Here is a 24,046-nt window from a genome sequence, read left to right on the forward strand (position 1 = left end):
GACTGTCAGCAAGAGATTTAGGAATCAGATGAGGAGAAACTTCTGTACTCAGAGCAGTTAGGATCTGGAATGTGCTACTGATGAGTGTGGACGAGACGGGTTCTGTAGGAGGTTTCAATGCGGAGTTGGATATATATGAAAGCAATGAATTTGAAGGGCTATGGAGGTAAAGCTGAAGAATGGAACTCGCTCTTTTGGGAGCCAGTACAGATACAAATGGGCTGATTGCTGTAAAATTCTATGATTTTATAAATAATTCAACAATTCCAGTTTTGAAATAGCTTGTGGGTGGATAGCTTCCTGGTCTTCGGCCATCTGAGAATTAAATTGTCTAAATTACTAGTGATTAACTCTTGATATAAAAAGGTTCATTATTATCTGTTCTAGGCAACTTGTGTTTTGTTCAATATGCTGTCCAAAGGTTTTGCTGCTCAGAAATGTTTCGATTAAAGGTTAGATTTTCACAGGCCTTCCACTTCCATAGGCTACCAATTTACATTAAAATTTTGTCAAAATCACTTTTAAAGCCATCATTTAAACTCAAATTTGCGGTAATTCAGCAAAAAGCCTCGCTTTGAATAAAAACAAAAAACTGGCTGTAAGTTAGGAAAAGGCAGGTAAAAGCTAAATACTGTGGATGCTGGAGATCTGAAATAAACATGGCAAGCGCAGGTTCAAAAGTAGATATGCATTTGAGACATTTTGCTTTGTGTGGAACTAGTCGATGGGGCAATGCAATGCAATTGGAACCAGATGGGTTTGTGTGACAATGCGATAGTTACGCAGTGGTAAGAAATGTCCAAAAAGATCGGACTGAAACCACTACGCTTCTTGACAAGTTAATGAAATGCTAACATGTAACAGACGGCAGATAGAAACCAATCCACTGGTCCATCCAGCCTGTCTCACGCAGCCGTACTGGATTTAGCATTTCTGTATTTCCAAATACCATTTGATTAGGTGTTAAGACACAATAAAGCCACACAATTGCCATTAATATATTAGCACAAATTTAAAGTGAGTCAATGGGCAGGGTACAGTAGGAACAAACATACTTCCTTTTAGGTTAAAGGCTGCTTGTAATGAACTTACGGATTGAAAGGACCTAGGTATTTATCATTTTTTTTAAAAAAATCAAACTTAGGGATATCAAGCAGTGAAGAGGATGCAAAGAGACGGTAGTGTAATAAACAGACAGGCTGGTTATGTGGGAAGGAATACCGCAGCAAGTGTACAACAGTGGCAAACTGCAAAGGCACCAGCCTGTAGGGAAAATAAAAATGTGAATATTTTTGAATGGAGAGAGATTGGCAAACACTGCCTTCAGCACAGAGTGTCCTCATAGGACTTTAACAGGAGTGCACAATTAACTATTTGCTTTTCTAATTGTTTGTTTTCAAAGGACAAGTAGAGACGTTGAAGTTAAGATTGGTCAGCAATAACATCATGTAATGGGACAACACTCTAAGTGCCAGTGGTCTCTTCAATTCCAAAGCGTTAGCTTTTCAGGCTGATCTGAGCAGTTGTTTCATTTTTTTTGTAAAGAATGAACAGAGGCAGATATGGCAGGTTGCTTTTCTGATTGGGTGTGATGCAAGTGGTTTTAAACTATTTGTTTTAGCTATAGGTAGCAACTGCTCTGTTATGGTTTTGAAATACATTATGGGAAGTTTCACAATATCAGATAGCATATCACTACTTAAAAAAACAAGATCCTTAAGACTCAGGTACTAAGAATTCAGGCACCAGAGGCAGTTATAATGTGGATACATGGTTTAATTATACATAGTAAATGCTTGGTATTAACTACCTTGTAACTTTAATTAACGAAAGTTATGTTTTCACAAAGTCATAAGGTTTAGAACTGCAGAAGTATTAGTAAAATATTATCACTTCAGCCAATAATCAAGGATCGTTTTACCTTTCCTAGATATAACCAAACAAAAACATCAGCCAGAATCTTCAGAATTTATTGTTCTTATTGCAGCCATTAAAAACAGTTTTCTAGAAAGATAAGGCCAATGAAATTGCCGCCACCCAGGGCATCACTTTATATCAAAAAATGGATTTGATACTGAGGAATGTGGTTGTGAAGTGGGAAAATTATGCCTAGACTTTGTCTGCTTTAATGAGACTTTTGCATAAGTGAATTTATGGTTAATAATCTGCTTAAGCTCATATTTTAACATAAAAAAATTACCAGTGGATTCAATCTCCGTAATTGAACATAACTGGCCACAACTGAACAGGCCATAATGAAGGTTCGGTATTAAATTTAGGTGTTGTGACAGGAGGCTATCAGGTAAATCACAGAATCCCTAGAGTATGGAAGCAGGCCATTCGGCCCACTGAATCCACAACCTTCCAAAACAGCATCCACCCAGATCCGCTGCCTAGCCTATCCCTCTCACCGTGCAGATCCCATGGCTACACATCCTTGGACCCTAGGGGCAATTTAGCATGGCCAAATCCACCTAACCTGCACATCTTTGGACTGTGGAAGGAAACTGGAGCACCTGGAGGAAACCCACGCAGACATAGGAAGTGTATGTCTGTGTGGAGTTCCCAATCACCCAGAGGGTGGAATTGAACCCAGGTCCCTGGCACTGTGACGCAGCAGTGCTAACCACCGAGCTGCTGTGCTGTAAGTGTAACTTTATTTTCCTTATTTGAGGACTTCCACGGCAGCAGGGCAGACTTCATCTGATTGGCAAGTAGCCAACAGTGGTTGATTCTGAACATGTGCACAGGTGCAAGATGATGAACTCTCACTCCACCCCACTCTGTGCCCAATGAGAACTATCATCTCTTCCCTAGGACCACTGCTTTTAGGTGGGACTGAATTGGAGGAAGTGTCTTTTCAATGTTTATAAAACCATTCCTAGGAAACATGAATACTCGATTGATAAAGGGTGAGGTGATGGCCCAGCTGCATTATCACCAGGCCATGAATCCAGAGAGCCAGGTAATATCCTGGGGCCCTAGGATCACATCTCACCATGTCAGATAGTGGAATTTACAAAAAAATCTGGAATTAGGAGGCTAACAATGACAATGAATCCATTGCCAATTATTAGGAAAAACGCGCCTGGTTCACTAATGTCCCTTAGGTAAGGAAACTTACCTGGGCTGGCCTGCATGTGACTCCAGACCCATCACAATGTGGTTGACTTTTAAACTGCCCTCTCAGCAATGAAGGATGGGGAACAAATGCTGGCCTAGCCAGTGACGCTCTCATCTCCTGAACAAATTTTTAAAAAATTCTACAATCTTTGAATTATTATGATTATTTCTGTTGAAATAAAGCTGTTAACTGGTCAGAAGTCATGCATAAACGCCAGACTTTGATGTTTAATTCTTTCCAAGGTATGGAATACATTCCGACTAGAAGCAAATGCATGTATCGTGAGGGTAGCTTCATATTCGTATCTCCTCATTTTGGCTAGGTGTGCATCATGAAATAATTTAACTTGAAGTCATAACTGAAGATATTAAACCAAAAGTAATGATATTTAGGTACATGCACATTTACACATTTGAAGTTTCTTCTTAAATGCTTTACAAAGATTTTAGGTTAAAATGTATACAGTTTCAAATGTATTTATTGTTATCTGTTCATGGGTGGGGGCCACGTTGGCAAGACCAGCAACTATCATGGTGCACGATATCTCTGTGAGAAGTTGGTGAAATGCCTTCTTGAATCACAGCTGTCATCGGGCTGTAGGTAAAGAGGGAGTTCCAGAATACTGACCAATAGTGAACGAAAGGTAACGCATTTCTGAGTCAGGACAATGTGCAATTTGGACAGGAGCTGGTAGGTGGTGATGTTCCTCTGCACTCATAACCCAACTTCTATGATGGCTACAAGTCATGAGTTTGGGAGGTGGTGTTACAAAAGCCTTGGCAAGAAGCTACAGAACATACAGTGTGGAGCTGCAGGAACACAGCAAGTCAGGCTACATCAAGGAGCAAGCAAGTCAATGTTTTAGGTTTACACCCTTCAACAAGACTTCACCGCAGTGTATAAACCAGAAACATCCACCTTCCTGCTCCATTGAAGTTGCCTGACCTGCTGTGTTCCTCTAGTTCTACACTATATTAACCGACTCCAGGATCTGTAGTTCTTGCTATCTGAGAGCTACAGAACATCTTGTGGATAGGGTGCAATGCTGCTAAAATGGTGGTTAATTTGTTGAATGAGCTGTCAAAGCAAGTTGCTTTGTCCTAGATTGTACTGGGCATTATCTACCAAAGCAGTTAGACAGTATTCTATCACACTGTTGATTTGTACCTTGGAGGCGTGGTAAACAGGCCTTGAGGAGTCAGTAAATAGGTTGCTCACCACAATTTATGTCTTTTTATTTGCTTGCGAATCATGGGCATTGCTGGATTGCCAGAAATTATTGTCCCTCTCTCGTTTCCCTTGAGAAGGTGGTGGTGGTGAGCTGCCTTCTTGAACTGCTGCAGTCTGTAAACTATCGGTTGGCCCACAACACCCATCGGGAAGGAAATCCTGGATTTTGATCCAGCAATAGTTAAGGGAGGGAGACATATTTCCAAGTCAGAATGGTGAGTGGAACTTAAAGGTAGTGGCATTCCCACGTGTCCGTTGCCCTCGTCCTTCTAAATGAAAGTGGTGCTGGGTTTGGAAGGTGCTGTCTAGTGAACTTTGGCGATTTTCTGCAGTGCATCTTGAGGATGGTACACATTGTTGCAGCTGAGCATTGGCGGTGGAGCAAGTGGATGTGATATCAAGTGTTCTGTTTTGCCCTGGATGGTGTCAAGCTTCGAGTACTGTTTGAGCTGCAAGTGGGCACTGTTCCATCACATTTCTGACCTGTGCCTTGGAGACTGTGGGCAGGTTTTGGAGAATTAGGAGGGGAGTTTCTTGCCACAGTATCCCTGGCCTCCGGCCTGCTCTTGTAGCTGCTGTGTTTATGTGGTGAGTCCAATTGATTTCTGGTCAACAGTAACCCCAAGGATGTTGACAGTGTGGGATTCAGTGACAGTAACACAATTGAATGTCAAAGGGCATTGAGATTCGATTGTCTCTTATTGGAAATGGTCATTGTGCCACACACATGCCAAGCAATGTGGAGTAAATCCAATTGTCAACTCAAGCCTGGGATTGTCCAGATCTTGTGCACTTGAATGGTGCTGAACATTTCACACCCTCATTTCTGACCCTATGATGAATGGAAGATAATTGTTAAAGCAGCTAAAGATGTTTGGGCCTTGGGCACTACCTGAAGGAACTGCTGTAGAGATGTCCCAACACGGAGATGACTGACCCCCAACAACCACAACGTTCTTATGTGTCAGGCATGACTCCAACCAGCAGAGTGTTTGTCCCCTAATATCCAATGATTCCAAATTTGCTAGGACTCCTTTATGTCACACCTAGTCAAATGCAGACTTCACGTGAAGGGCTATCACTCCTGCCTCACTTCTGGAATTCAGCTCTTTTGTCCATGTTTAAACCAAGGCTGTAATGAGGTCAGGAGCTGAGTGGCCCTGGCGGAACCCAAACTGAACATCATTGAACAAGTTATTGCTGCACAGGTGCTGCTTCATAGCATTATTAATAACAGCTTTCAACCTTTTAATGACAAAGTAGACTGATGGGACAATAATTGGCTGGGTTAGATTTTTCCAGCTTTTGCGTACCTGGGCAATTTTCAACGTTGTCAGGTAGATGCCAGTGTTGTGATTGTACTGGGACAGCTTGGCTAGGGGAGCAGCAAGTTCTGGAGCACAAGTCTTCAGTACTATTGCCAGAATGTTGTCATTGCCCTTAGCCTTGGCAGCGTCCAATGCCTCCAATTATTTATTGTTAGATATGGAGTAAATCTAAGTGGCTGAAGACTGGTATCAGTTATACTGGGGAGGCCAAGACTAATCATCCACTTGCACTTATAGTCACACCATTTGTATGGCTAGTGCAGTTCAGTTTCCAGAAAGCACTAATTCCCAACGATGTCCAAGGTGTGGGATTCAGCAATGGCAATAATGTTGAATATCAAGGAAAGCTGGCTCAATTCACTATGTTGGAGTCTGGCCCATATCTAGCACGGAAGCAGTTTGTGACTTAGTGGCCCAAGCTTGAATGTAGCTCAAGTCTTTATGAACTCAGGCAGAGGTTTCTTTGGATATCAAACACAAATGAACAGAATATTACAATCATTAGCAAACATTCTCTTCATGGCAGAGGGAAGGTCATTCACGGAGCAGCTCAAGACGGTTATGCTGATATTGCCCTAAGGACTCTCTACAGTAATACCCTAGGGACAGAGATAATTGGCGTCCAATAAACTCAACCAACTTCCTTCAGGCTAGACATGCCAGCCAAATGGCACCTTTTCTCCAATGTCCGCTTAATTAAATTTTATTTGGGCACCTTGATCCCATCTTATTTCTATCACTGCCTTGACATCAACGGTATTGACTCTCATCAACTCTGGGATTTGGAATTTTGATCTGGTTTGTAAAAAGCGATAAAGAGGTTGTAAGTGGTCCTGAAAGAATCTAAACTGAGCATCACTGAATCAGTTTTTTAAAATTGGCAAATTAGTGTCACTTGATAGCTATGCCAAGGATGTTTTCCATTACTTTCTAGCTAGAGAAAGAAGACTAATGGGGTATTTAATCACTCAGATTGGGTGATTCTTGCAGTTTGTGCAGAGGATATGCCTGGACAATTTTCTCTCATTATCAGGCAGATGTCACCAGTTATACCAAAACAGCTTAGTTAGGAGCGTGCACAGTTCCAATATACAGACTGACTTCAGCTAGAAGCTGAGATGAATCAAGCAATCAATACTTCTGGCCTCACAGTTGGGTTCCTCCATCATTGTGGATAGGGATGTTCATTGAGTTCCTTACTCTTATCAACTGTCTCATTGTCTAGTAACATTCTAAACCAGATATGGCACAGCTGCAACGCTGTGATATGATCTATCAGGTATGAAATCACTTAATTCTGTTTACAGTTGCTGCTTTTACTGCTCAATATGCACAATGTCCCCTTTCTGGGCCTGGCACCTTATTTGGACATATATGTCGAATACTGCTCCTGAGATGCTCTCCTACATGCCTCATTCAAATTCTGTTTCTGGTCTTGATGTTAATAGTACAGTGAGGGATATGCTAGGGTTATAGATTTTGGTCTTATGTAATCCTGCTGTCACTGATGCGCCTCAGCATGCCTAGTTTGGAATTACTACATTTTACATTACAACCTTACGAATTGAATAAGTTGTGTTGCATACGGCAAAGGAGCCCTGGGTGTGAAGACAGCTTCCACATGAAGAATCTTTGAACAGTGTCATGAATATGACAGAGCTAGACAGAAAAATAGATTTCACGCCCTTCTTGCTTTCCTGCAGGTCCAGTTTGGAAGAAATGCCCTTCAGGCATTAACAGCTTCAGCAGTAGTAGGGCCAATAAGCTACTTTTAGTAGACAATGAAGCTCCCCCATTCAGAGCACAGTCTGCATCTTGGCTACCTTCAGAGCTTGTTCTTGAAGGAACAAAAAGTCAAATATGGAAAGTGATTGCTGACTAGACTTAAGTTTATAAAAATTCTATTACCAAAATGAGGAGAGTTTGTTTTGAGATGGCTATACTTGATTTTCAAGTCAACACTATTGTTCAGTAAACTTGTGCGTCTATCCTTCTGCAACCGGTGATATGAGGCATGATTTCAGAGGATTAAATATTTAATACAGCCATGAATAATACAGGAATTTTCTGCTTGGTGCAAACCTTTTCAAATATACAAGTGAACCAGGAGTTTCTGACTACTGCAAAAGAATCCTAATTGTGTTACTCTTTTTTTCCATACATTCCATTATGCCTTTTTTTTTCCAAAAAAAGTATTTGGCTGCCAAACTTTCATACCTTTTATTTCCAAGTTGTTGTGAGTGTTATATAACATTAACTTCAATTGTATATTAATTTATTATATATCAATTATCCTAAAGGGGGGGAAAAAAGGAATGAATGGCTGAAGTGCTTTACAAATTCAGATTTTGATTCAGTTATGTTTATATTTTTGTGATTCAGCCCCAGAGAATTTCTTCATAATTCAGATATGATCTAAGAAATGTATGAACTGTCATTTTTTTTTAAAATCCTCCCAGGATGACAGTGTTGCTGTCTAGCATCAGGTTATTGCCCAAGAGGGCAGTTCAGAGTCAACCACATTGTTGTGGGTTGGGAGTCACAAGTAGGCCAGACCAGGTAAGGATGGCAGTTCCCATGAGTCAGATGGGTTTTTAAATGGCAATTGACAATTAATAATGACCATGAATCAAATCATTAATACCAGATTTTAAATCAATTTGAAATTCTACCATCCACGGCAGGCTTCAAACCTGGGTCTCCAGAATAATACCTGGGTCTCTGGATTAATAGTCCAGCAATAATGTCAATAAACTGTTGCCTCTCCTTTTCCTTTATAGCTTATTTATTTCAACCAGAGATCCAGTGATTTTTCTTTACACGTCATTGCATTCTGAAAACAAATCAAATTATTTCTAGATACACATGCAATTTAGGTGCACCAGTATCATGTTTCTGTTTCAAACAACTTTTTTCCCCCACTTCAAAATTCGATGATACAGCCATTCAAATTAAGTAGAGTAAACAATGCAAGCTCAGTCTTAGAAAAAATTAAGTATTAGACAACTCAATTTATAAACTTATAAATTCAGAGTACACTGTATATCACCTCACGGTATAGTATCAAGATGTATTCGTTTAAACTGGCTAATTTAATTGTTGTACTTTACTAGAATCCTGCACTTCATTAGGTTAATGCAAACATTTATCTAAGTGCATGAAGCTGCACAACACCACAAGAGATAGTAGAAGTGCAGATGCTGGAGAATCTGAGATAACAAGGTGTAGAGCTGGATGAACACAGCAGGCTAAACAGCATCAGAGGAGCAGGAGAGCTGACGTTTTGGGCCTAGACCCTTAATGTCAGCTCTCCTGCTCCTATGCTGCTGCTTGGTCTGCTGTGTTCATCCGGCTCTACACCTTGTTATCGAACACCACAAATCAATTTTGATACAGCTGTAGGAAGTACTGAGTCGCTGTAAAGTTTCCCAATGTAAAAGGCTAACAGTAATAATGTATAAAATTATACCTTTAGCTTGGTTCTCTTAGGGCAGGCAAGTTGAGTGGGAAAAGGATTAAAAGTGAATATGAAATGTTAACTTTGTTTTAATTCACTTGTGGGAGTCATTGGCTAGCCAGCATTTATTGCCTATCCGTAGTAACCCTTGAGAAGTTGGTGAATAGATTGCCTCTGTTCAAGAAGGCAGCTAAATACTGTTCAAAGCCGCAAAATCTAATATTTTTGTTCAGAGCACCCATCTAATTTTAGGGGTCAACTGTTTGATTCTTCTGTTAACTTGTCAATTGCCCACATGTCTCAATAACCACAGCAAGTTTACAAAATGTAATCCGACTGGTCTAATGTGCGCTAACTTCAAAAGATGTGCATGGTAAACTAGTTGTATATTTCAGCATTCTAATTACATTGTAGGTTAGTAGCCCATATTGGTTGATATTGTTGAGTTTGAATCTACTGAAACTCCTAAATTATTTCACTCGTCATTCCAAGCCAACAGCTTTAATGAATTATGCTGCCTATTATTACAGTCAGCCACTGATTCTTATTTGCTGTTATTCTGTCATTTTGACTATTTGCACATTTTGTCTAATATTTTAGATTTGTTGATCAGCATCCTTGAAAAGAAATGATGCTTTAAATTTGTCAATATCTGTACTTTTTGATCCTGCCCCATAACAATGGTCTTCTCCTGGTCAACTGACCTCTCACTCCAAACTCCTTGAAGGCTCAGGTTAACTGACCAACTGGCTACTCCAAGTATAGGATCCACCACAGCATAATTAGCAATGAGCAACTCACAGAGCAGGACATTTGACAATTTGGTCTTGGCATGCAATCTTGCCAAGGTGAACAGAACACATCAGCTCTGGTACACAGGTGGTATCATCAAATGTGTAAAATTGTTTTAATGACCAGAGAACAGAGTCTTGATGAGGTCAATGAAGGTAATGTAGAGTGATCTGTGCCAGTCAAAACACCTCTGCTGTAATTACCAAAATGAGAAAATCATGCCAATTGGTGACATGCCAACTCTAAAGCTCCACTATGACTAAGGGTTGGCATGAAATGAGGGTCTTCAATTTTGTCAAATCAGTGCAAGCAATGATCACTCCAACGATAAATAAAGAAACTAGTCTGTAATTACTGAAGTCTGAGATCCTTCAACATGTTTTGGTCAACAATCACCAGTAACGATCTCTTCATGCCGATATCAACACCAGGATTTCCAAGGTTGCAGCTGTCATGCTAAATAGAAAACAAACCAAATATCACAAAATCCTGTGCATTTTTCAGCACCCTCCTACATGGTAGTGAAGCATGGATAACTATTGCAAGACAAAGAAAAGTGGGTCAACATCTTCCATCCCACTGCCTTGGATGAATTGTGGCATTTCCTAGCAAGAGTGCCAAAAATAAAGCATACTACCATGCAAGGAATCCCAACATGTTTGCTTTTAAGTTAGCATGACTCAGTTGGCTGGGTCATGCGATTATGGATAAAGCAGGGGAAGAAATGACCAGTTGAAAACAGCACCCACCAGAAGGGAAGAAACAATCAGTCCAGTACACTGGCCAACTCTAGAAGTGACTACTACACACAAAGCAACCTTTACATCCATAAATAGACAATATCCAGTCAAGAAGCAACATAGACTGTCAGAGTGCATCATCTCTAGAGGCAAATGGATGACTTTGTTCATTTGTAGTTTTTTTAAAAAACTATTTGCAATTTTTTTGATTCCAACTCCTCTGATGTGACTGCTGGAGTTCTTTTGGCTAGGGCAAAAAAAAAATCATATGTAACATTAAATCACGACCATAGCACTGATCACTTGAAAAGTTTCAAGAGACACTTTCTATATTTGTTCCTAATTGACTTGGATTTTGTCTCTCTCCTCTCAAAGGAGATTACACAATTTTCAGGAGGCCCTAAAACATCACGACGCATAAGGCATTGTATTTAATATAAGAAAGTATGAAATAAGACAGCGAGTAAGCCATTTGAGCCTGCTGTGTCACTTGACAAGACCATGACTGATCCAGCTAAAGTAGCTCCATATTCCTCAATTCCCACTGCACTTAAAAATGCATTAACCTGTCTTGAATATACTGATAGACTGAGCATCCAGAGCTGTCTTAGGTGGAGAATTCCAAAGATGCTCAGATTTAGCGGCTGCTGTGGGTGCAAAGATTGAGTGAATAAACTTCTCATCTCAGTCCAAAATAACTGATGCCTTAAGTGGAAACTGTGGCCTCATTTTCCACATTCCTCAGCCGGGGAAAATGCACCTGCCTGATCAGGAAACTTATGATTTCTGTATACTGCAACGAAACAAGGGAATATATATTTGGTCAGCTGAAACTCATCTCAATAATGATACCTCTCATCCCAGGAACCAGTCTAGTGAATCCTCGTTGAATTCCCTTCCTTAGGTGGGGGCAGCAAAATTGCACAGAATTTGCGTCTCAGCCTCAAAATGACTGGGCTTTGCAAGCCCCATGGCTAATCTATGTAAACATAAATAAATATGGAACAACTAGATTGGGGTAAAACATAAGGCAGCTCATGACAATTCAAGAGGTTTACAGAAACTAGTCAATTCATTTTTAAGACATATTATATAATTACAAATTCAATTTCATTGACCTAACCAAGATATGTTGGGTCTGTGACATAGGAGTTTTTCTGTTTCTGAAAAATACATTGGCTGTGGCATCAAGGTGAAATTAGTGCAAATCTATAATTTAAAAAAAATAATCATACATCCACTATTTCATTTGCAGTAATTATTCCACAGCAGCTTCCAGTCATCCAGCATTAACCAAAATTTCTATATTTCATTGGTATATGGATGTCAGCATACTAACAAAACCTTTCATATAGGCTTTTGTTTTAAATCCAATAAACACTTGAATGACTTACTATGCAGCAAACGATTAGAACACTATGATTCTATAGCCACACATAATATGAACCATCATGACAAATGTTCCACCAGCTTCAACCAACTCAAAACAATTGCATTCGTCAACTTACAAGAAATCAGAAAAGGCTAGCAATGAATCTTTTTCAAGACATAAACAAAAGACTTACTCTGTTTGATTAATCTTTTGTCTGCCACAATGATGTTTTCAGCATCAATCACAATGACCTTTCCATCTCGCGGTCCAACAGCAAAGTTGTCAAAACTGACGTCAAGGAGATACAGCGCAAATTCAAAATCATTGTTTGTGAGTTGTTCAGCGATTTCCAGCAATTGCCAGGCCAAGTCTACTCGTTTTTCCCAGGGTGCATTATAGAAATTCCAAAGTTCATTTCCTACATAATTTACAGCCACCATTCTCCCACAGGCTCCAAGGTACTTTGCAAAAGGCCATCCTTCATCTGATGGAAAGCTCTGTAGAGACAAGGGGAAAAACGTTCAAGTATCGTCCACACATTGAAGTTTAATAATTTATAATATAGCCTACAGGCTGTGCAGTTTTGGACACTCTCTCACTATAGAGGTCATCGGTTCAAGCTCCCCTGTCATACATGTGATGTTATACTCACTCAGCTACCCTATGTAACAACTGCTTTCACGATGGTATCAGAAACAGAAGTTTCATATAACCTGTAGGCAAAACTGACTCCCTACATGGTGGAACAGAGTTATTAAAAACAGCTACTGCCTTTTTCAAGGAGGAACTAAAGGAATAGATGATAGAGAAGTAAAAACATCAGAGTACCCACACTGGAATGGAGGACAACAAAGGAAAAGTAGTTTAAAAAAATTAATTAATGTTTGTGGCATCATCTTTTAATGATAATACTGATTTCTACAAGCCCTAAATCGATTACCTTATCCATTCTTAATACAGCTATGTATATGCTGCTTCTTCCAGCACTTAGCATTTCTCTTTTACAGCAAACAGGGCAAGTTTCCCAAAACATCCATCAAGTGACAGCTTACATCATGCCCCACTAGTTACAATTCACCAGCAGAAAAACAACCCATTTGTCCATGGTTTCCTGTTAGTTAAACAATGCTCCATCCATTTGGATATATCAACTCTAAACATCATCGCACTAACTTTTCACCTGGCACCCTGCAGGAAATATAAATAGGCCACTATTTCACTCTGCTTGCTCCAAACAGATTAAAATTTCCCTCACCTAAAAACCATGTTGTTTCTCCTTCACCGAGTTATGATTTTCCGAATGCCCAGCTACTTCCTGAACAATAGATTCAAAGATGACGTGGTAAGCTAACTGGTGTATCATTTTTGCTTTCTCGATCCATTAGGACCTTATGGATTTTACCAAATTTCAGAACATTACAACCAATTTGGTACCTATTATTATTAGGACGTAGGTTATCAGGACCATGGCACTTATAACTTTTACTGTGTCTGCCTGGATGTCTTTTCCTCATTAAGTTCCTCCTTCCCTTCTGGCTCTATTTTGCTATAATTGGAGCGTTTGTAATACCCTGTTCCATTATTGCCAAAATCACACCAGATGGTACAAAAGATTATGGAGGGGTATGGGCAGAACAAGTAGACAACAGCTGTTCCCTTTGATTGAGGGGGTCAGGAATCATGAATCAATCCCGTGGGAGCATAGTTTTAGGGTAGGGGTCAAGACCTTGAGGGGATTTGGGGAAAAAACCTTTTTCAGTCACCAGGAAGTGAGAATCTCAAATGAACTGCCTGGGACGGTACTGGAGGCTGGAAGCTTTACAACCTTTAAAAAAATTTGGATACGTACTGCAAATATATCATAACATTCAAGGAAGTGGGGCAAGTACAGGAAATTGGGATGAGTGCACTTTTAGTGGTAGTTACGTCAGTACAGACTTGATGGGCCAAAGAGCCTTTTCTGCACTGTATGAATGCATGAATATATTTTTTTCAGGTTGTTGTGGCCTCTTCATTTTGCTGCAATTAATTCACCAGAATCATTCCCAAGGATTCAACATTTGCTCATGTGGCTTTTTAAAAACAATTGTTTGTCCATTCAATCTATTTATTGCCTCTGCTTTTAGCCAATGTGAATCTGAAATTCACTACACTGCATTTTCCCCCCCCCCGCCAGTTGATGGGGCATGGCAAGTTGAGGAAGTGCTGAAAGAGTTGTATGGTGTTATTGGGCTTTATAAATAGGGCATAGAATGTAACCACAAGAGTGTGCTTTGGCAAATCTAAAAACATTGAGTGGAGTTTTGGTGGAGGTGCTCAAAATCGTGCACGAGAACGCGTGCACGAGAACGCGTGCACGAGAACGCGTGCACGAGAACGCGTGCACGAGAACGCGTGCACGAGAACGCGTGCACGAGAACGCGTGCACGAGAACGCGTGCACGAGAACGCGTGCACGAGAACGCGTGCACGAGAACGCGTGCCCACTGGTTAAGTGATCAAAAGACCCTGAGAAACTAGAACAAACTGCTTGACAACATGGCACTAGATTCAATAATGGTTTTCAAAGTCAAATTGGATAATCAACTGATCAAACAAAATGCAGGATAATGAGGAATGTACAAGCAAGTTGGACTAATTTAGTTATTATTGTAGAATGCTGGCATGGACATTTGGGCCAATTAAACAAGAGCTGTGCTGTAATAATTCTATGATTCTGTATTTTAACTGTTATACTCGCAAAATTTGGGGAATCTTACAAAATTCACTGGGCCATCCCCTTCAAACAAATTGGTTGACAAATTTAAAGCGGAAAAATTTGCTTTTCATTTAATATTGAAATGAAGCTCTGAATAATGTCATTCTTGATCAAGTTTCTCAGGGTCACAGGTAACTGCTAAATGGGTCCAACAAATGTCTCTCCCCAACTGCAAAGCCACATCCAAGTGAGCCATTTTAAAGTTACAGACTGATTGAAAGAGATTGTATACTTAATAATTTTTTTTTAAAAAAGGCTCTGGTATGACAGCAATATAATATTCTGGAATGGAGTCAAATGTAACTATTTACCTTTGTTAATTTACAAAATATTGCCTAACAAATCTACATTAAAAATTTAAAAACAAACAAACCATGGAAGGACTAAAACAAGAAGATCACTGCAAATTGGTAGCACATTTTCAGTTAAAAAGATTGTAACACAAATGGGTCAGATAACTCAGTAAACTCTGAGGTGACTTTGATTTGAGATGTTAATACACTAGCTCAAATTCAATGTCATTTTTCTTTAATAATTGATTTGTTAAAATGTTATCTCCATGTAAAGAATGAAATTCTGACAAATTTCATCTTCAATTGAGTCAGCAGTCAAACATTTTCCTCAATTAAAATTAACAGCAAGGAAAAACTAAAAATCTGTAAAATGACTGACAAGAAACTTAATGAGATGCAAAAACTTCTCCCAACAGGAGGTTAAAAAGAAAAATTAATTATGGTACATTTAAGAACTACATCTGTTACACATGCATGTAATTCACAGAATGTCAAAGGGGTACAAAACATCTCCATGGTACAGTCGTAAGGCAATAGTACATTGAAATCAATTTTGAACATCCCAGGAGGCATTTTGCTTCAATCTCAACACATTCCCCAATTACAACAAGAAAAAGATTTAAAATTCCCCAAATTATACATCATTATCAATACAACTGATCAAAATACTTCTGGAAAGGCTTGAGCAGTCTTTGTAAATGCTGAAGCTACTTGCATTAAACTTAGGTATAGTTAGTGCATATGGGCACTCCGGTTTTCTCCCACAGTCCAAAGATGTGCAGGCTAGGTGGATTAGCCATGTTAAATTGCCCATATAGTGTTCAGGGATGCGTAGATTAGATGGGTTACAGGGGGGTGGGGGCGCGGTGAGAGAAAAGTGAGTGACTCAGCAAAATAGCATGTGACCCTCAGCACACGAGAGCGCAAGGCACATACAGACAAGTATACCAGTGATTGAGACCAAGGCAGTTATACAAACTCAAAAAAAAGCAAAAGGGAAGGGACCAACTCTCAGGGCATGGGAGACAGTGAGGTACCACAGGGTAAGTGGACGGTGTTGCAGATAGGACTGTAAAGCCTGGGGGATGGAGGGGAAGAGGAGAAACAAGGGATTGGCAGTACTGTCCGCACCATGGGAATGGAGCTCTGAACATAAGCTCCCAAAACCCATCCTTTCATCAGACCTATCACCTGATGGATCCTAGAACTCTAACCTGTGTCACTAATTGCCCATCCACCCAGATCAGAGCTGTCAGGCTCTGGCTGCAGTCTGGAGACTCCAGGCAGTAGGCTCATACCTAGAGTACTCTTCAGCAATTCAAGCAAAAAAATTCAACAAGTCCTGACACTGAGACTGCAGCACGTCTCCCCCATGCTTAGTTGCAGTCCAACTCTAGACAGACATGACAGCTGACATCACAGATACCTTACCCCAGCCCCCACACAACAGACCTTGTGATCACAGTCTACTATTACACACAGTTTATTGTTAGCCTCTAATAGTTCCCATTAATAGCTGTTCACCCTCCTAGCCAGATCATTATCCATTCCTTTGTCTGTCCAACTGTTCCTCTCTCTGCACTGTGCCTCCACCTGTCATTTACTTTTTGCCCCCATCCTCCCAATCCTTTCTTTTGCATATGAGCCGACAGTTTCCTAGCTACCATCAGTTCGGAGGAAGGGCCACTCAACCCAAAACATTAACTCATTTCTCTCCACTGATGCTGCCAGACCCACTGAGCTTTTTGGTTTTTGTCATAGGCGCACTTACACAGTAAACACTGAAGCTCGAGAAACACATGATAAAGAAATCCAGAACAACTAGAGTCCCAGGTGGGAATGCTTTTGGAAGAGGACACTAGGGTGACAAGAAAGGTGACAATCCTGTAAAATTCAGATGGACATGCTGATGGGTACAAACACGATCGAGTAGGCGGCTATTTTGTTTCCTCTGGCCTGCTGCACTCGTCAGCAAAGATCACGGTTGGCCTGATTGTGGCGTCAACGCCATGTTCTTGTCAACCTCGAAATCCATCAATTCTTGGCAAGTTCAGAAGAGTCATATCAGACTTGGAAAGCTAACTCTAATTTTCTCTCCAAAAACGCCTCTAGACCTCTAGGTCTCTACAGCAGCTGGTGTTAGTTTTACCTATCTTTGCATCGGCTACAAATTCAGCTGTCACAGATTCAGTTCCTTCATCTAAACCATCAAGATGAACTGTAAACTAGTTGAGACCTCAGTACTAGGTGTTGAGCTGAGTGAACACAGCAGGCCAAGCAGCAGAGGAGCAGGAAGGCTGACATTTCGGGCCTCTAGGCCCAAAACGTTAGCCGTCCTGCTGTGTTCATCCAGCTCCACACCTTGTTATCTCAGATTCTCCAGCATCTGCAGTTCCTACTATCTGAGACCTCAGCACCGATCCCTGACGGACTGCACTTGGCACATCTCGCCAGCTTGAAAATGCATTTGTCAAAATGAAGTGTCACCTATCAGCTAACAAATCTGCCATCAATGCTGCTATGTTACTGCTGACACCACAAACCTTTATTCTGCACAACAATCTTGGAGTTTGTATCTTGTCAAATGTTTTCTGGAAATCAAAATAGAAAAGAATTCTAATAAATTAGCCCATCATGATTTCCCTGACAAAGAATCTTGTTGACTATCTGACGTGCCCAGTGTGCAAGGCACTGGGAAGGGTGCAGAAGAGATTAATGAGCCATCTTCCCAACAATATAAATTGCATCACGTGTCAACTGTCTGTCCATTTCACCATTTTACTCATGTCCTTCTGAAGCTGTACAGTATCCTCCTCACTGTTCACAAAGCTTAAGACTCCAGCATCGCTAGTTCTTACTACCCAACTTTATATCATTTGCAAGTTTTGCAATTGTGCCCTTTACACACTCAGACTGGGTCATTAATATCTACCAGGAATAGCAAGGACCCCAAATTTGGCTCCCTGGGGAGCTCCTAATACAGATCATCTTCCTCCAGTAACCAGTATTCTATTTTCAGTCAGTGAGCCAATTCCCTATCCATGTTGCAACTGTCCCTTTTACGCCATGAGCTGAAACTTTGTCTAGCATGTGAATAACATCAAGTTGTTTATCATTTATTGAACGAACAGACCAGTTGTTTTCATACTGCCTATTACAAGTTATGTACAGCATAGACGCAGGCATTTCAGCCCAACCCGTGCAAGCTGGTGTCTATGCTCCATCCAAGCTTCCTCCCTTCTCCTCACACCTAAATTTATGATAACCAGTATCTTTTTAAATATTTGTTCACATGTTGTGGGTGTCACTGATGAGGCCAGTATTTATGGCACATCCCCAGCGGCCAAAGGGGTAGTTAAGAATCAACATTGTGGCAGGTCTGGAATCAGACAAAGGCCAGAGCTGAGAAGGATGGCAGATTACCTTTCCAAAAAGGCATTACTGAACAAGATGGGGGTCGTTATTAAAATCTGCAATGATTACATGGTTACTATTGGATGAAGGTAATAAAATGTGAGGCTGGATGAACACAGCAGGCCAAGCAGCATCTCAGGAGCACAAAAGCTGACGTTTCGGGCCTAGACCCTTCATCAGAGAGGGGGATGGGGTGAGGGAATTGGAATAAATAGGGAGAGAGGGGGAGGCGGACCGAAGATGGAGAGTAAAGAAGATAGGTGGAGAGGGTGTAGGTGGGGAGGTAGGGAGGGGATAGGTCAGTCCAGGGAAGACGGACAGGTCAAGGAGGTGGGATGAGTTTATAGGTAGCTGGGGGTGCGGCTTGGGGTGGGAGGAAGGGATGGGTGAGAGGAAGAACCGGTTAGGGAGGCAGAGACAGGTTGGACTGGTTTTGGGATGCAGTGGGTGGGGGGGGGGGGGGAAGAGCTGGGCTGGTTGTGTGGTGCAGTGGGGGGAGGGGATGAACTGGGCTGGTTTAGGGATGCAGTAGGGGAAGGGGAGATTTTGAAACTGCTGAAGTCCACATTGATACCATATGGCTGCAGGGTTCCCAGGCGGAATATGAGTTGCTGTTCCTGCAACCTTCGGGTGGCATCATTGTGGCAGTGCAGGAGGCCCATGATGGACATGTCATCAAGAGAATGGGAGGGGGAGTGGAAATGGTTTGCGACTGGGAGGTGCAGTTGTTTGTTGCGAACTGAGCGGAGGTGTTCTGCAAAGCGGTCCCCAAGCCTCCGCTTGGTTTGCCCAATGTAGAGGAAGCCGCACCGGGTACAGTGGATGCAGTATACCACATTGGCAGATGTGCAGGTGAACCTCTGCTTAATGTGGAATGTCATCTTGGGGCCTGGGATGGGGGTGAGGGAGGAGGTGTGGGGACAAGTGTAGCATTTCCTGCGGTTGCAGGGGAAGGTGCCGGGTGTGGTGGGGTTGGAGGGCAGTGTGGAGCGAACAAGGGAGTCACGCCCCCGTGACTCCCTTGTTCGCTCCACACTGCCCTCCAACCCCACCACACCCGGCACCTTCCCCTGCAACCGCAGGAAATGCTACACTTGTCCCCACACCTCCTCCCTCACCCCCATCCCAGGCCCCAAGATGACATTCCACATTAAGCAGAGGTTCACCTGCACATCTGCCAATGTGGTATACTGCATCCACTGTACCCGGTGCGGCTTCCTCTACATTGGGCAAACCAAGCGGAGGCTTGGGGACCGCTTTGCAGAACACCTCCGCTCAGTTCGCAACAAACAACTGCACCTCCCAGTCGCAAACCATTTCCACTCCCCCTCCCATTCTCTTGATGACATGTCCATCATGGGCCTCCTGCACTGCCACAATGATGCCACCCGAAGGTTGCAGGAACAGCAACTCATATTCCGCCTGGGAACCCTGCAGCCATATGGTATCAATGTGGACTTCACCAGTTTCAAAATCTCCCCTTCCCCTACTGCATCCCTAAACCAGCCCAGTTCATCCCCTCCCCCCACTGCACCACACAACCAGCCCAGCTCTTTCCCCCCCCCCACCCACTGCATCCCAAAACCAGTCCAACCTGTCTCTGCCTCCCTAACCGGTTCTTCCTCTCACCCATCCCTTCCTCCCACCCCAAGCCGCACCCCCAGCTACCTATAAACTCATCCCACCTCCTTGACCTGTCCGTCTCCCCTGGACTGACCTATCCCCTCCCTACCTCCCCACCTACACTCTCTCCACCTATCTTCTTTACTCTCCATCTTCGGTCCGCCTCCCCCTCTCTCCCTATTTATTCCAGTTCCCTCCCCCCATCCCCCTCTCTGATGAAGGGTCTAGGCCCGAAACGTCAGCTTTTGTGCTCCTGAGATGCTGCTTGGCCTGCTGTGTTCATCCAGCCTCACATTTTATTATCTTGGAATCTCCAGCATCTGCAGTTCCCATTATCTCTGATACTATTGGATGAACTTTTTATTCCCGAGTTTTAGTGAAATTTGAATCAGTATCTACCACTGTGTTCCTTCTGCCTCGTTTGTTTGCCTAACTTCAGCTGAAATCACCTTGACCTGTATCATTTGCCACTCTTTGGGTGAAAGACTGCCTTTTAAATTCTCTACTGCAGTTTCTGGGTCATTATTTTGGAGCCTCCAGTTTGCTGTTCTGCAGAACAGGAAACAATCTCTTGGCATCCACTCGGTCAAGACCATGTGTAATTTTCAAGACTTCTACTAGGTCATATAGCCTTCTTTTTTCAAGAGAAGAGACACCCAGCCTTTCAATCATTTCCTGACTTGTATATCAGTGCATTTCCTGGTATAATGCTTGGAAATCTACAGATATGCTGGGCTTCCCAGCCTCTGATGATGCAGACATTTGTAGATTGTCCTGCTCCTCCTGTTAGTTACTCAATTGTCTATAAGAATTTAGAGCTTTGATCTGATCCATTCATCATAGGATCTTTACCATCTGCTGCTCCTGTTGTGTTCCATGTAAACAGTCTGTGCTGTAGCTTTCTTGGGTTAATAGCAAACTTTTAGTTACATTTGAAGCTACTCAGTGTAGCCTCTTACAGTCTTAATTGAGCTAGAAATTAATCCTTTGTTTTGATAGTAATAAAGTACATAATATACCAGGCTACCAGCCTTCAGGAGTGCTGCTGAGCCACTGTCAACGCTGGAGATTTAGGTCCCCATCTAAAGTAGTGTGCCCTTCCCCACCTTCAAAGCTTCCTCTGCAAAATGTTCAACATGGGAGGAATATGATTTCATCAGCTGAGGAAGGTCAGCAGGCGGTAATAACCAGCAGTGTTCTTTTCCAGATCTGACTGGATATCATGAGAATTCAAATCTGAAGTTCACGTTGAAGGCCTCCAGCATAACTCCCTCCCAAGTGTCCAACAGTATACTACCACTTCTTTTGGATCAATCCCACCATGGGGCAGGACTACCAAAGGCTGTTGATTGTGATATCTGGGACATCAGATGCAAGATAATGCACTTGATTGGACTGTCAGAGTTCCCTCAACTTAGTTTCATGATAAAAACATGTAAACTACACTCAAATAATGGGCAGGTAAGTTTGAAATTGCTTTGATTATAGACCATAAGGCCACAAGACAAGAGTGGAAGTAAGGCCATTCGGCCCATCAAGTCCACACCGCCATTTAAATCATGGTCGATGGGCTTTTCAACTCCACTTTCCTGCACTCTCCCCATAGCCCTTAATTCCTTTTGAGGTCAAGAATTTGTCGATCTCTGCCTTGAAGGCATCCAACGTCCCGGCCTCCACTGCACTCTGCGGCAATGAATTCCACAAGCCCACCACTCTCTGGCTGAAGAAATGTCCCCTCATTTCCGTTTTAAATTGACCCCCTCTAATTTTAAGGCTGTGCCCACGGGTCCTAGTCTCCCCGCCTAATAGAAACAGCGTCCTAGTGTCCACCTCTTCTAAGCCATACATTATCTTGTAAGTTTCTATTAGATCTCCCCTCAACCTTCTAAACTCGAATGAGTACAATCCCAGGATCCTCAGCCATTCATCATACGTTAAACCTACCATTCCAAGGATCATCCGTGTGAATCTCCATTGGACACACTCCAGGACTAGTATGTCCTTCCTGGGGTGTGGGGCCCAAAATTGGACACAGTATTCCAAATGGGGCTAACTAGAGCTTTATAAAAGCCTTAGAAGCACATCACTGCTTTTATATTCCAACCCTCGAGATAATCGACAACATTACATTTGCTTTCTTAATCACGGGCTCTACCTGCAAGTTAACCTTTAGAGAATCCTGGACCAACACTCCCAGATCCCTTTGTGCTTCTGCTTTACAAATTTTCTCACCATTTAGAAAATAGTCCATGCCTGTATTCTTTTTCCCCCAAAGTGCAAAACCTCACATTTACTCACATGTAATTTCATCCACCATTTCCTGGACCACTCTCCTGAACTGTCTAAATCTTTCTGCAGCTTCCCCACCTCCTCAGTACTACCTGCCTGTCCACCTATCTTCATATCATCGGCAAACTTTGCTAGAATGCCCCCAATCCCTTCATCCAGTTCATTAATATAAGGTGAACAGCTGCAGCCCCAACACGGAACCCTGCGGGACACCACTCGTCACTGGTTGCCATTCCGAAAAAGAGCCTTTTATCCCAACTCTCTGCCTTCTGTCAGACAGCCAATCCTCAATCCAAGCCAGTAGCTCACCTCGAACACCATGGGCCCTCACCTTGCTCAGCAGCCTCCCATGAGGCACTGTATCAAAGGCCTTTTGGAAGTCTAGATAGATAACATCTACCGGATTCCCCTGGTCTAACCTACTTGTTACCTCTTCAAAGAATTCTAACAGGTTTGCCAGGCACGACCTCCCCTTACTAAAATCAATGCTGACTTGTTCTAAGCTGACTCTGCACTTCCAGGAATTTAGAAATCTCATCCTTGACAACGGATTCAAGAATTTTACCAACTACCGAGGTTAGACTAATCGGCCCATAATTTTCTATGTTTTGCCTTGATCCTTTCTTAAGGAAGGGGGTTACAACAGCAATTTTCCAATCATCTGGGACTTTCCCTGACTCTAGTGAATTTTGAAAGATCACAACCAAAGCCTCTAGGATGTAGCCCATTGGGGCCAGGAGATTTATCAATTTTGAGACCTTTTATCTTTTCTAGCACTTTCTCTTTTGTAATGCCTACCGTACACAACTCTGCCCGTCTCTCCCTAATTGTTGGCGTCCGACTCATGTCTTCCACTGTGAAGACTGATGCAAAGTACTTAAGTTCTTCAGCTATTTCCTTATCTCCCATCACTAGCCCTCCAGCATCAATTTGGAGCAGCCCAATATCTACTTTTGCCTCTCGTTTGTTTCTTATGTATTGAAAGAAGCTTTTACTATCATTTCTAATATTACTAGCTAGCCTACCTTCATATTTGATCCTCTCCTTCCTTATTGCTCTCTGTTATCCTCTGTTTTTGTAGCCTTCCCAATCTTCTGATTTCCCAGTGCTCTTGGCCACTTTATAGGCCGTCTCTTTTTCTTTGATATATTTCCTGACTTCCTTTGTCAACCATGGCTGTCTAATCCCACCCTGGATAATCTTCCTTTTCTTTGGGATGAACCCTCAGTACTGTGTCCTCAATTACACTCAAACTCCTGCCATTGTTGCTCTACTGTCTTCCGCGCTAGGCTCTGCTTCCAGTCTATAAAACTGAATTCTTTCAGCAAAAAAAGTCTAATTTAAAAGCACAAGTTTTCAACAAACCAGTCTTTATAATCCAAAAAAAAATTCCAACTGAGTATCCTGATTAATAACAGCTGCAATAGAGCTTCGACGTTATCTCCATCTCCAACTTCTTCCAGACACTTATCATAGCAACAAAAACTGAAGTTGCTGGAAAAGCTCAGCATTTGTTCGGAGAAAGTTAAAATTTTGGGTCCAGTGACTGACATTTCAACCCAAACGCCACATTGAATGGGACCCAATATACAAACCACTGAAAAACAGAACCAGAAGTGATGCCAAC

At 42.1% G+C, this 24,046-nt stretch overlaps 1 protein-coding gene across 4 annotated transcripts in view; it reads right to left on the reverse strand.

Annotated features, from left to right (window-relative positions):
- dipk2ab (divergent protein kinase domain 2Ab) overlaps positions 1-24,046 on the reverse strand; it is a 207,564-nt gene that overhangs the window by 95,285 nt on the left and 88,233 nt on the right. For all 4 annotated transcript variants that reach the window (XM_048542127.2, XM_048542128.2, XM_048542126.2 and 1 more), the window contains one exon: positions 12,237-12,540. In XM_048542127.2, the coding sequence (XP_048398084.1) occupies positions 12,237-12,540 (304 nt within the window). The remainder of the gene's footprint in view (positions 1-12,236; positions 12,541-24,046) is intronic.

The sequence above is a fragment of the Stegostoma tigrinum genome, chromosome 14 (genome assembly GCF_030684315.1).
Source record: "Stegostoma tigrinum isolate sSteTig4 chromosome 14, sSteTig4.hap1, whole genome shotgun sequence".
In the NCBI taxonomy this organism is placed as follows: domain Eukaryota; kingdom Metazoa; phylum Chordata; class Chondrichthyes; order Orectolobiformes; family Stegostomatidae; genus Stegostoma; species Stegostoma tigrinum.